The 14,075-nt window shown below is 40.5% G+C and overlaps 2 protein-coding genes across 2 annotated transcripts; one reads left to right on the top strand and one right to left on the bottom strand.

Moving 5' to 3' along the window:
* Positions 1-2,036: 2,036 nt before the first annotated feature.
* Positions 2,037-5,558, bottom strand: irf7 (interferon regulatory factor 7). Its single transcript, XM_014970721.2, has 10 exons — positions 5,457-5,558; positions 5,049-5,202; positions 4,638-4,809; positions 4,450-4,550; positions 4,296-4,347; positions 4,101-4,205; positions 3,804-4,006; positions 3,034-3,235; positions 2,812-2,927; positions 2,037-2,733 (listed from the first exon to the last, which is right to left on the bottom strand). The coding sequence occupies exons 1-10, from the start codon at positions 5,462-5,464 to the stop codon at positions 2,527-2,529; spliced, it is 1,320 nt and encodes a 439-aa protein (XP_014826207.2). The 5' UTR covers positions 5,465-5,558; the 3' UTR covers positions 2,037-2,526.
* Positions 5,559-10,893: 5,335 nt separating this feature from the next.
* Positions 10,894-13,307, top strand: ascl1b (achaete-scute family bHLH transcription factor 1b). The gene has a single exon (XM_014970715.2). It carries the CDS (start codon positions 11,943-11,945, stop codon positions 12,543-12,545), a length of 603 nt encoding a protein of 200 aa, XP_014826201.1. The 5' UTR covers positions 10,894-11,942; the 3' UTR covers positions 12,546-13,307.
* Positions 13,308-14,075: the final 768 nt, after the last annotated feature.

The following is a 14,075-nucleotide window of genomic DNA, read 5'->3' as shown; positions in this document are numbered from 1 at the left end:
TAGAGCGACTATTTCAACCTAACGTTTCTTTCTACACATTTGTCCACTTTTTATCTAAGCCTCCTGCTTTCATGTCTTGTATTTCATTTAATATCTTTGTTTCATTTGGAGCTGTTTGTGCTCTGTGTTCAGTAATTATTGACTAAGTTTATTGGCATTGATGTATTTGTTGGTGAGGTCAGCTTATACACCTTCGCACATGTTGTAAATATTTGTCACTAGAGGTGCAGCTGAAGTACACATGCCTTTTGCTAGCAACATTAAGGTTTTAACCCTCCCGCAGCAGATAAAGGCTTACTGCATTTGTTCTACACTTAGTTTGTCTCAGTCTTAACTTTGCTTTTTCTTTTTAAAATATTCACAGCAAAACACATTTTGAATTGTTGCATCTACTGTTCATTACTTGCTTACTGTAAAGATTTACTGGCTGGGTTGTTGGACTTTGTTTTTACAACCTGTGTATATAGGCTTCATAAAGCCAGGGACCGGGAGTATGGAAGATGCTAAAAGGTGCTCCTCCTTATCTGAATGTTTTTGATTTCATTTCTGTTCAGTTAACTTGATTGAAAAGGTTGCGTGATTTTCAAATGGGACACAAATAAAACTAATTTAAAAAATTGCCTTTTTTTTTTTTTTTCCATTTTAAATTCCAGTACCTGCTCACAGTGCATGCCATGTTATTACTGCTGGTCATATTATTGTGGTCTGAAGCAGTACTATCAGAAGATGCCAACACTTTGTCCCATTTCATACTTTGCTCCTCATTCTTAGAGCGAGGGGTAGAGCATCCTAAGTGCTTCTGTGGTGCAGAGTGGCTTTCTATCCCTTAAAAAAACATCTACATTTGCAAATGAATCAATAAAGGTTAATATTTATCCAGTTTGCACATTTTTACTGGCATAACCACCGTTATACAGTGTAGATTCAACTACGGTGATATATAGAGTTATATAGCTTAAAATTCATTTTAAACTATGAAGGAAAAGACTCAGAGCCATCTTTGGTCTATCAGAATCAGTACCTGAACTGAACCAGTACCACATCTGAACAAGATAAAGTGACCTCACTAGGTCAGATACAGGTCTTCCTGTTGCTCTGGTGTTTTCCTCACCTCAGTCTCTCTCAACTTCAGAGATGGTCAAGTCTCTAGACAAAAGGTTTTTGACCTGCCAAATGCAGGAGCAGAGGCACAAAATCCTGCTCAAACTTTACACAAAAACAGATTAACATTAGATTGTAGATGCAAGCAACAAAAACACTTAAATGAATTTTGAAAGTTTGAACGTCATTTCCTGGCCTATGATGGCCACATTGTTTTTTTTTCTTCTTTCTTTTTCTTTTTTTTTTGAGTGTTTCTATGAACTTTTGTTTATGTCCACAATCTCAGCTCCTTGTAAAAGAGTCATTCTGGGATATTATGTTTGACACCCAAAGAAAGATTAATGATTCTTAATTAGTTTTATACACTCCTTTAAGACGTTAGAGAGACTCCTCTGGAGTTCCAAAAATATTCTATGTCTATTAACTTTAGTCATAACTGAACAATTAATCTCTGGAACCTCTCTCCCCTCACTACAGGACGTCTATATCATCTGGGTCACGAAGACAAAGAGAGCTAAAAACATCGTCAGAACCAGAACTCACACACAACACCCCTTGCTCTCACTTCTGCCTTCTGGCAGGCATTACAGAAGTGTGAAAGCAACAACTGACAGATTGAAAAACAACTTTTATCTCCAGGCCATCAGGCTTTTCAATGCTTTGTTCTTTAAGGTTTTTTGGTAGTTGTTAATGCATGCAACTATTTTTTTTTGTGTGTGTGTGTGACTTTTTTGAAGTTGTGTTGAAGGGAGCTTGTGAAGTACACATTTCATTGTCCAGTTTTTTTTTCTGGACATAAAAAGTTACTTCTAGAATTATTTTAAGATTGCCCATTTCAACATTTAATTATTTAAAACATGCAAACATTTAGAGTTGAAAATCATTATTGTCAAGTTTGACTGAACTTTATGTACTTTAACAAAGAAAACCACAGATTCTTGGCAGTTTTTTTATTTTACCATTTGAAAACTGTTAATATAGTCTCAGTTAAATACAGAAAAAAATAATAATCTAATATATTTACATTTTACATAGTTTATAAGCTCTGTGGGGTAGAACTGCATTGGAATTGCAGTTAGGCTTATGATTTGCTACTTACAAGCACTTAAGAGACAAACATTTATCACAGAGGTAATAAAACAGACATGATCATAGCTTATCTAAAAACCAATACAACATTTTTTCTGAAATTGGACACTGAAAAACAAATTAGCATATATGTAAAAAAGAGAATCTTAAATGTGCAGTAATTGTGTAAAGGTTTGTTTTGTAACTTTCTGCTTTTGTAGTGGTTTAAGTGTCTTTTTCAATAGTGCAAACAACAAATGAAAAGGAGATGAGCTGTGTTTAATCTTGCCTTAATTGTAAATGGTCAGTTAACTTTCTGCACTTCAACTTACTCAGCAGTTATCATTTGACAAGAGATCAGTGAGAAATCAAGTTTCCAGTCTGATCAATGAAAGGCACACCGATGTTTAGTTGCTCTTCAGCTCCTGGCAGAGAAAACACAGAGCTGATGAGGTCAAAGAGGCTGTTGTGTGAAATCTGCAGGCTGATGCTGGCGCTGTGAAGAGATGAAGCCCCCTCCATCTGGGCCATGTCATGAAAATATCGACAAATTAGAGGCACCACCTGTAGGCGTAAAGGATTAACATTAAATCGCTTTACTGACTGAAGAAGGAGCAAACAAAGTGAGCGGTAAAGTCTTACTTTCACGACGACAAGCTTCTTTTCCAGCGGTTTTCCCTCTGGAAACTTCTCTCCAAAGCACATGTTGATGGTGTATTCGGGAGAGCGGCCATTGTTCTCCTTGAAATGTTTAAGCTCTAAAAACACACACAGGAAGAAAATGGGTTTAAGTTGGTGCTTACTTAATGAAGACCAACAGAAATGAGAAATGTAATTCAAAAGGAATGGAAAGTTCAAACCAACCGTTAACATATTTGTCAAAACTGAGGAGCTCCACCACTGTGTTTTTGGGCAATTTTTGGGGGTTTGGATGAGCTACGTTGGGGTCGCTGGTGCTGGCAAACACGTGGCAGTTGTCATGCCTCCTGGCGTAGATACCGTTCTCCTGTACCTCCAAGAGCAGGCCTCGCTGGATGCTGCTCAGGATGCGGTTGGTGTATTCAATCTGGGGCACAGAAAGACATAATCAGAACAACAGATTCTTTATACCACGTTTGTCCTCACTGCATGTTCTAGCCTTCCCTCATTGAGATTGAAGAAAACCAGGCACATAACAGATACAAAAGGGAAATTCAAAAGAAACCCTGGCTCTTGCGGGTTGGTCTTCATTAAGAGCAGTTGCAGCGCTTTGTTGAGTTCCTTCAAATCCAGGAATCTTTTTTGCATTTGAAATTTCCTTGATTTCTGTGACTCTTACCATTTTAAAACACAGAAGTTCAACACAAAGTATTTGAAGACGCTGTCCAAGGAAAATGTTCTCTTTAACTAATCACATCAAATGTGGCATCCAATTTCAAATGACCAGATTTCCATTTCAGTTTGTCTTGTTTAAAAAGTCTGCCTTCGTTTCAAACCAATGCTTAGCAAAATTAAATCAAAACTCTTACACAATGGTTTGAATGAACATTGGACTAATCTTATTTCCTTGTACGTACGAAAGAGTAAAGCGTGGATACAAAATCATGGAAAATTGACTCAGAGCCCATCCAATGTCAGTGAATATAAAGATGTACCTGTTTTTGGTCCAGCAGGGCCTCAGTGGAAGGAAAGCAGAGTTGAGAGGCATTGAACTTGGGGTCCTCACTGTGGTAGTGGAGCTGAAGACGGTTGGTGTGCAGCGTCGTCTTCAGCATTTCCTTCTTCCTGTAATGGATGGAGATCTCCAGATCGTACAGACTGGGCTGCTGAGGTGAACTGAGGACCGGAGAAGCATTTACTGTTTGGAATATGAAGAGATAAAATTAGTAAGGGTCACACTGCAAATGTTTATGCTATTATAAACATTTTTTAGTCTCTTTTATCAAGCATACCTTGATTATAGGCCATCTGATCGGCTGGTAAATATTGTGGAAGGTTGTCAGTTGCAGTAGGATAACCGAGAACAGGATTATTATGCCGTGTCCACAACTGCTCTTCTGTTTAGAATGAAAGATTGTTTAAGATTGTTTACTTAATCCTCAACACCTCTGACAAATGTAATATTGTCTTTTACATATACGTTTTACCTGCTGATTGGTTGCCAAGATCCAGGGCCATGAAGTCCTGATGCAGATTGTGCTAAGTGGGGAGAACAAAATATTATGTTACCATTTAAGCAACACCCTGTCTTTGAATATTTAACTTAACAGAAGTGAAAGTGCACTTAAGGTAATCCTGTACCTCATTTCCTGCAGGAAAATACTCAGTGGTTGGGCTGAATATATCTGGAGTCATGTCAGATTCCTCCTGGGAATCTTGCATTGGCAAACCTTCATAGTTGCCTGCAGTTAAAGAAAAAAGACAATCCAGCTGAGTTTTGTCTTAAACAAAGGTTCTCTACATAAAGCTAAGGTGAAATAGCTACTCACTGTCAGTGTTCATAATCTCATAGATTTTATGAGGGTCGTCTTGATTCTTGGAATTATCTGTGACCATCTTGAAGCGCTGAGACAGGTTGTTAAGAGCACAGCGGAAGTTGGTTTTCCATCTGGCCTTGTCATTGGGGAACTCGTTGATTTTCCCACTTGCCACTGCCCAGGCCTGTGGACACACACATCCAAAGCATCAGACACAGAGCAGGAATTCTCTTGACATTGTAGATAAAAACAGCTTTTTAAGTCTGGACTAAAAAAGCTGGGCTAAATATGTCAATATATTTACACACATTAATTATACCTTTATCTATCTGTCTGTCTGTATGTGTATGTACATACATGCATGTGTACGTCTTACTATATAGATACCAGAGTCATAAAAATACTTAAGCTGCTGAAACATACCCGGAATATTTTACTATCCTCATCGTTGCAGTCCTTCCTGGAGTTGTGCTTCCACGGCACTCTGAATCTGTTTTGATCCACGTAGCACAGCCCCACGTACTGGCCGGTCTCCACTTGCTCGATGAGCCAACTGGCAAACTGAGGCTTGGGTGGACTGTGAGGAAACACGACAGATCCGTATTGTTCAGAGAAGCAACTTAACAAAAGGCGCCAACACATGGAAGTGAGAGAATATGCAGAGAAAGCAATATGCAGGTACATTTATCATGAACTCTGTGCGTTAAAAAATAAATAAATAAACGACCCCACACTAAACATTACTAGTTCGAAATACCCAGTAAATAAACCAGCTCAAAAATAAATAAAATAGCAAATGCCCAGAGCAGAAAAGCAGATGTTTCATCATACCTTTGCATTGTGCCGCAGATATATTAATATTGCTGTACAGTACTACCAGCTGTACTAGTTTGTCTCGGTAATTTTGCAAGTTTTATACACCCACATCTATGACGTGATGTGGACCAGGGGTTTTGTTATATGGCAGGCCATTTTAACATAAAATCGGTTTCGTCTGCCATTAATTAAATTCTAGATGTATAAAACTGCATTTCGACTAGACACAACTACATTTTGACTATCCTGAATGGTAAGTTAAGATATTTACATTTATATTATGACTAGTGAGAATAACGATTAGCGACATTTTCAACTACATTTTGACAAGTTAAAATTCCTTTCAAGATATCTCAAATGACATCACTCATTTCACGTCACACACCTTTATTTACATTTTATCTCAAACGTAATTTTTTAAGAATTGCAAGGTCGACCCCTTCTGCTGCCAATGAGCTGTCCAAACAGTTGCCTGCAGAATTGTGGGTGCACTTGTCAGAAAAATGCCTTCATGCACTGGAAGACTGCTTCAGAAATCTGCAAAGATTTTCTTGTTTAGTCACTTGCGACAAACACAATGCACTTAAAAAAAAGGTTTTGAAAAGCTAAAAGTAAATTGAAGCCTCCATACAAATCAACAGTAAATCTCACGTCAATTATAATAGTCAGAATGTCGTTAAGAGATATCTTAATTTACTAATATGTATCGTCACTCTTAAGAAAATTTCACATATCTTGAACGTGAGTGCGGTGAAATCGATTTTATGTTAAAATGGCTTGCCATAAACTCCTCCTTTTAAGGGAGTGGCATCCACTCAAGAGGAGACGCACCGGATGCGGAACAGCCTGAGCTCCCTGCTTCATAGGAAACTGAAAGTTTTCTTGCTGATCGTGTTTCATCACGTTCAGGGATTGCCTTGCGTCATCTATTTTTTTCATCACCACACATCCCAGAGTATGCTCTTTGTCCTGTCTTTTTCAACCATTAAATTACAGCGCCACTGGAATTTACTTTATCTTGAATTGCACTGGAATTTACAGGGTTTTAATTTTTAAGATTGGAGGTCCGAGTGTTGTATTTGTTTTGAGTTTCAACTATAAGACTTGATTCCTTAAATAAAATCATGTGAAAATCCGAGTTAAAACATTTAGCTGGACTATGTAATATTAATTTAAAGGCACATTTGATGCAGGATTGTGACCCCTCAGTAAAAAAATCAAGTTTCAGGTGAAAGCTTTAAGAAGAAGCTTTACCTTCACAGACCAGGTGTACCTTTAGATCCTTGCTAAATTGGTTTGCCACGAAACCACCCAGTTCCACAGAATTCAGACAACTCATTTAAACATTCATGTGGTCTTGACACTTTCAGTATCTGAATCATGCAGGTGTGAACTTGTCATGAGACTGAATCAGAGAGAGGGAGTTGTTTTTAGACAAACGGTATGAAAAACCAACTGGTTTTGCTCCTTGATCCAAACTGGACACCACTTCCTCTTTCCAGGATAAGAATTTCATCACAGCATAGAACTGCTTCTTTTTTGCACTGTATTCCACAACTCAAGCACAAAAATGGGGAAAAGGTCAAACGTCAGGTTCCTTTGTCCTGAAAGTCGCCACTGCGACTCCGCTTCGTCTCATTATTTTGCATCCGAGGGGAAACACCTTCCTCTATGTATCATTTGTGTCCTGACCACAAGCCGCGTTAGAGAAGATATTTCCACCTCACCGTGTAAGGACTAGAGTTCTCAGACGTGCAAATAGACTAGAAATGTGTCAGGAATAGGGAAGCGATACAAACTCTATAAAGGAACACTTCCATTTTTCTGGTCACAGGAAAGAATATGTGCGCTATTCAAACAGCCCCTCCAAGAGGAGAAAAGCCCCCAGTGGAGTCGTGGAACATTGTTATAAGATCCAGCTTCCACATAATGCTAAGTTATTATGCATGCACAACGTTAACACAGTGGAATACAAATGTATTGAATTTTTCTACATTTTGTCACATTACAACCGAAAATGCCAATGCCAGATTGAGCATAATTGTGAAAATGATATCTGTTTTCCTTTATTGAAAGACAGCTCTGGCTCCATTTGGAAGGAAACCATGAACTTTAATGTTCAAGTCTAACGTCTGTCCATTCTCGAGCCTTTTGTAGACTCTCACAGGTTTTCTTCCAGGGTTTTTCTTTCTTTAACTTTATCCATTGTCACATTCAGTTTGACCAGGTTTTCTTGCACTGCTGAATAAAAGGAATCCCAGAGTATAATGCTGGCATCACTATGTTTTACTGTGGCAATGATGGTGTGTACAATCTGTCACAAAGACCATTTCACATGCAGGTCAACAAGTTTAACTTTGCTCTTATCTGACCAGAGCACATTCTTTTACAAGTTTTCTGTGCCCTATGTGTGGCTTGCGGCAAACTGCCTTACTCTCCATTTTTTTTATGATTGAGCATTGATTCATGAGAGAATCAAAACTATACAAGTTGTTTTGCAATCCAGATTAGCTTCAAACATCTCCACAACTTTCTTCCTAAGCTCCCTGCTGTGTTCCTTGGCCTTTTTGATGCCATTTATTCTCAAATTTGCTCTTAAACTAGTGAGTTTAGAGTGCATTTAATGGTTGAGGCTAATTTTGCTACATACTCTGCACCAATTTCTTTGCCTTTTGCTATAGAAAGTACAATTGGACCAGTTCTTTTGTGAGGGGCTTTCTATCTCCCTTTCTGTAATCCCAGGCATAGTAGACGTTCCCTCATATTGAGCCTTATTTTCCTGGACGTCTCTTCCTAGTCAGTGACTAGTCTGTGGCCACATGCTTGCGCAGGATGATGGATTCATCCAGAGCTGTTAGATGTTAGAGCTTCATTAGACAATTTATATCAGCTGGTGTTAAATGATCAACTGAATCCAACTTTATTATATTATAATTTGGGTGTAATATAATCTGTGCAACACAGTTTTAATCTGCACATGTTTGGATTGGGCTGATGATTTTGACAGTTTTGAATTTCATTGACAGGATTTGATTTTGTATCTGAATATGAACTGAAACTGCTTGTACGCTTCGATGACATTTGATGTGAATTAGCGCCATCTAAATAAACTAATCCTTTAAGCAGTATGTTGATTTAAGATGGCTTACATGGTGCCAAAACCATACACGGAAGTTAGTTCTGAGAGGACAAACTTTCATTGTGCAGCTGCAGTCAGTTGTAAGTCTTTCACTGTTTTAAGGGGATTTTTACAGGGAATTCTTAAAACACTCATTCTTCATTCATTCCTCTTCTAATATTGGCTCTGTCTTCATCTATCAGGTGCAGATTCCCCACTCAGCCACACAATCTCAGTCAGCCAATCTCCGACCTGCATGTGAGTCTATGAAGCTGTGTGAACACATTGTTCACCAACTGTCGGGAAGACTTGAGTTTAAAACAATTCCTGTAAACAGACACACCTTTACCTGTACCTACTAGCCTGGCAGGCTTCATGAGTCTATTTTTGGACAGAAGTGAAACTAAGCTGTACTTATTGTGATGGAAAATATGTCATATGGTGTCGTATTACAGTTTAAAAAGATAGGAACAACCGTTTCTTAAAACACTGGAATGTTGCTCTAAGAAGACACAGCGAAGATCACAGGTGTGAAAAGCAAACATTCAATTAAAAGTACAACTAACATTTTAACTAAGAAATTCACACCTTCTAGTAGCTTAATAAGATTTGTAAGGCTTGTCATAGTCAAATTTAAAATTTAACTTGCAAAGGAATAACAATATTCAGTTTCAATTGGCTCTCTTGTGATCAGGATATTCAATTAAATGGCAGAAGAGATACCACAAGACCAACACTAACAGCTAAGTAACAGAGATCGCTAGAGAGTTCCTTAAGTGCCCCCTACTGGTGACAAGGAGAGGGAAAACTCCTTCAACACTTGATATATACAAAATTATGGCATTTGAAAGGTAAAAAAGAGGGTGGCGGATGGTCGGGTATACCACGGATATACCTGACCAGCCCCGGATACAGCCATTTTATTACCATGGCTTTGAAAGAGTTGAAAGCGCAGAGATTTTTTAATGTTTTCTTAAAAAATGCTTTTTAATACCTTTGAGTAATGTATGTGTATATATATGTATATGTATGTTGCTGGAAATAATAGTTTAATTATGCAAGTTTTAATGATGTTTAACTTAGCGCATGTTGAAATATAAGTTTGATTGTGATTGTTTTGAGTAGGCCTCAATTTGGGTTAGATTTAGACTTATGGTTTAATATATAACTTAATCAGTAGAACAATTAGTTCTTAGATATAAATCTCACATTTTGATTAGAATTAGTCTATGTAGTAGAGTTTTTCATATTATATTACATTCTTAAAAGTGCATAAGTCATATATTCATCTGATAAACATTTTAGGTCATTATAACCAAAGAAGTAGAACAACTAAACAGAAAATATTGAGTGTAACAGATGTTTTAGTATTGAAATTGCTCATGTCTGTTTAATATGAATTTGAAGATATTATATGAAACACATGCTAATTTTTATCATCAAAATCTGCTGTTTAATGCACTGGGTCAGAGGAGCTCTGTTGTGGACTCGGAAACCAGTTTTAAGCAGTTTGAAAGGATGGAAAAACCACGGACAGTTGATAAACTTCGGTCCTGTGTTCTAAATGTTTCTGTATGAAATAAGCACATCTATTGTTCATACCCTGGAAAAGTACACGGGGAGGATGGTTTGGACAGCGGATAGATTCATCCCTTGACCTTGGTAACACCTGCATGGTCTCTGGTGTGCAAACAGCAGCCCATCTTTGCGGGCTGTATGCACGCAGGCACAGACCACCGTACGTCAGAACGCATCAGACAGCAAAAAACTGCCTTGAGGTACTTCGATTTAAAACTAATTTAGATAGATCTCTGGTGTGTGATTGCTTTTCTTGTCCACAACGGCGCTCTCCAAAGATGTGTCTTTGTATTTTTGCATTTTTCTAAGGTAATTTCTTCTTTGTGGCTTTGGGTTCTGATGATCATATTGAGATGTTGGTGCGATTTTATGCCTTTGGTTGTTTTAATAAATTCTGGTTGATTATGAAGTTGAACAGTGACTGTTGTCTTGGTTTCACTTTTACACCTGACATTAATGGACCTGAGGAGACGAGATAATAACGAGCAACAGGTAGAAATATCTCGTTCGCAACAGTGTGTATGTTTCTGGAGTTCAACCACCACACTTTGAGATTCATGGGTCTACAATTCATTTCACTTCGAATTGGATTATAATGTGTAATGTTTCTTTCAATCCACCAGAGGGTGTCAGAGACATTTTTATTTTTTGCCTGTAGAGCTGTAGCGCTTTCATGCTGACTTCCTACAGTGAGTTTTTGCGCCAAAGACTTTTAAGCATAAACAACAGGTTTCTTGGTTGTTGTACGACAACACATGAAGAGTAAACAAACAAACAAACAAAACAATAATTAGGGAATGGACACATTTTAAAGTCAAGCGAGGAAATCTTGCAGATTATTTTTTCGCCCTTCGACTGTCCAGTGAAACGTGGTGCTGAAATTCCACATCCGTGAGACCGGACTTTAGAACTGTTTTTTTTTTTTGTTTTTTGTTTTTTTAAGAAAACATCTTTTCAGCTTTTTTGAATTTAGCAGGACTTGCTTTGAGCAGAGAGGTCACGGCTTTATTTGATCTACACACAGTGAATTTGATGTTTTGATGAACTTCTCCTCATGCTAGCTTCGTCACCTTATTATTTTCTGCTTTTTTGAGACACGCTTGCAACTTATTTTCTCTTTGCAAATTTGTCGCCTAGATACGACAGTGAGCGTCCTTGGTATTTACGATTGTAAATAGCTTCAGGAGAAAGATGGTCGAGGCTGGGGAGGTGGCGGCGGCGGTGGGGGTGGAGGCACTGATAATTTGAAGACGTGCCAGAGTTACAATGTTGGATTCAAAAGGCATTTCAAAGAACCGAACTATGCACTTTTTCCCTTTATTCCCCACTCTTTTTCTTCTGTCTGTATTTTTTTCCTCCCTTTCTTTCTTTTCGCACGGTTGCAGGCCGTTTGAATCGACCAATGGGCCTTCAAGTTGGAGACATTGGAATGTAAATGAGCCCAGCGCGTGCTCCCGGCGCAGTGAAAGCTCGGGATTGTTTATTGAGCTCCCTGAGCCACGCGCCTGGCCCGAGGGGGAGTCGGGCTTGCTGGAGAATCACACAGCGGGGGCGGGGCATCGCCACGAAAAGCGTGCGTCTCCCCAAAAAGAGGGGTGTGGGTGGGGTGCGTGCTGGGGCGCGTGTTGAAAAAGAGGAGTGCTGCCAAAGTTTGGGTCAGATCGGCTCGTGGAGTGTAAGCAGTCAAGAGAGAGTTGGACGAGAGTTAGCCACACGGTCCCCACGCGAAGGACACGAGAGCTGAACACTGCCAAACCCACTCACTTACTCTCTGAATTCATCACGTTAGAAGCTCTGTCAGCGAGATGGAAACTGCGACCATCACCACCACGCAGACGGCATTCACCTTCGGACGTGCCACCATCAGTCTGCACGCACCGGCCCAGGACGCAGCGGGACCCGCAGCGCACCCGAACGCCAGCGCGGCAGTCGCCTTCCAGAGCAAAACCAAGGTGCTGAAGAGACAGCGCTCCAGCTCCCCGGAGCTGCTGCGCTGCAAGCGGCGCCTGAGCTTCAACGGCCTCGGCTACTCCATTCCACAACAGCAACCCGTGGCCGTGGCCCGGCGGAACGAGAGGGAGCGGAACCGGGTCAAGCAGGTCAACATGGGCTTCCAGACGCTGCGTCAGCACGTGCCGAACGGCGCCGCTAACAAGAAGATGAGCAAAGTGGAGACGCTCAGGTCCGCGGTGGAGTACATCAGGGCTCTGCAGCAGCTCCTCGACGAGCACGACGCAGTCTCAGCCGCGTTCCAGTGCGGGCTGCCGTCCCCGACGCTCTCCAACAGCTACTCCGCCGACCCGGAGTCACCTCACTCCACCTACTCATCAGACGAAGGCGGCTACGAGCCCCTGAGCTCAGAGGAGCAGGAACTGTTGGACTTTACAACCTGGTTTGACAGATACTGACGCCGCCAGCGCCGCAATCAAACTCTTTTGGCAATGAATCGGACTTCTCGCAAGAAGTGCTGACACAGCTTTCTGCAGCCTGCGCGCTGTGCTTGCAGGTGATTTGTATCCCTTGAAGCTTCAGAGGGAGCAAAGCAATAGTGAGAAAGTGAGAGAGGAAGCATCCTGTCGCAGATAAATAGCGGCCACCTTCCCTCCCTCCTCCACCCCCAGAAAGAAAGAGAGGAGCTGGACTCACACTGGCGCGTGAAAAATGTTGACGCTCTGTTTGATTAAGTGCAATTAAGCTGCGACGCAGCAGGATAAGTGCAGAAACGGTGCTGAAATTCCTGCAGGAAACACGGACTGCCTTCCTCACCTGCTGCACTTTTTTTTTCCTCCTGGAAGATGACGCGTCAACGGACTTTTTCTCGGTTATGACGTAGTACTTTACATTTCGTAACACTGTAACATAGGACAAAATGTTTTAACACGGATACATTATTTTTGTACAATGAGCCAAACAGAAATGTTATTACTGCCACTTTTTTTTTTTTTTCTGACGGCGTTGTTGCCCTGAGAAGCAGCTGTCAGGTATGGCATGTGTGACGCGTATGACTACCTGTGACCGATTGTAGTGTTTTTCTTGTTTTTGATAGAGAACCTTTATTGATGTATGCACTTGTTTCTCGTAGTCTAAAATGTAAATATTCGATTTTAACAGATATATTTTGTGTAAAACAAGGTTTTTTTTAATAAATAAAGTTAAACCTATTTATATTATGCCTTTGCAGTGTGCTGGTTATTCATTTTATCTTGTGTGTGTGTGTGTGTGTGTGTGTGTGTGTGTGTGTGTGTGTGTGTGTGTGTGTGTGTGTGAAGTAGAGAGAGGGGGCGACAAGTGTGCTGGACGGTAATTGAGCAAACTATAGGGAGCTTCTCCTCTATTCAAAGCCCCATGCGTGACCTTTTCCCGACTTGGTTGTGCACACGGGGAAAATTGCGCAGCTGGGTGAGCACTCAATAACCATTATTGACGCGCACCTTCCACGGCGCTTTGTGCGCATTCAAGGCGGGGAGATTAATATTACGTTTCATGCATCGTATTGTTTTCTTTTGCATACACCAATAATAGCTCGGAGTGCCTGGGGCGGAGGGAGAGGATGGAGAGGCGTAGGTGGGGGCTGCAATTCATTTCACTCAAAGGGCATATAGACACTTTGAAATATAGCTCGGGGAAAGTCAGCGAGACAATAAGGCGGGTCAAAATTCTTATTGCCCGATTGAGATCAATCTAAATAAAACCTGGGGTTGTAAGGCTGCTTGTATCCCCGACTGTGTTTTTCACGAAGCACACAAGCCAATCAAGAAGCCCGTCTCCTACCAAAATGGGGAGCACAACACCCCATTGTGAGCGCCATTGTGCGTGGCTTTTGCGCCTCATTATGCGAATTATGGAAGATCTTCTGTGGTAAACAAACACCCGAAGCTTAATTCAGGGAGGCAGAAATGGAATGAAAGAGGATTCATTTCACCTGGATATGGCAAGTC

Source organism: Poecilia mexicana, unplaced genomic scaffold, assembly GCF_051168715.1.
Source record: "Poecilia mexicana isolate PSO_F unplaced genomic scaffold, ASM5116871v1 scaffold_6, whole genome shotgun sequence".
In the NCBI taxonomy this organism is placed as follows: Eukaryota; Metazoa; Chordata; class Actinopteri; order Cyprinodontiformes; family Poeciliidae; genus Poecilia; species Poecilia mexicana.
This window is presented reverse-complemented; position numbering and strand designations above follow the sequence as displayed.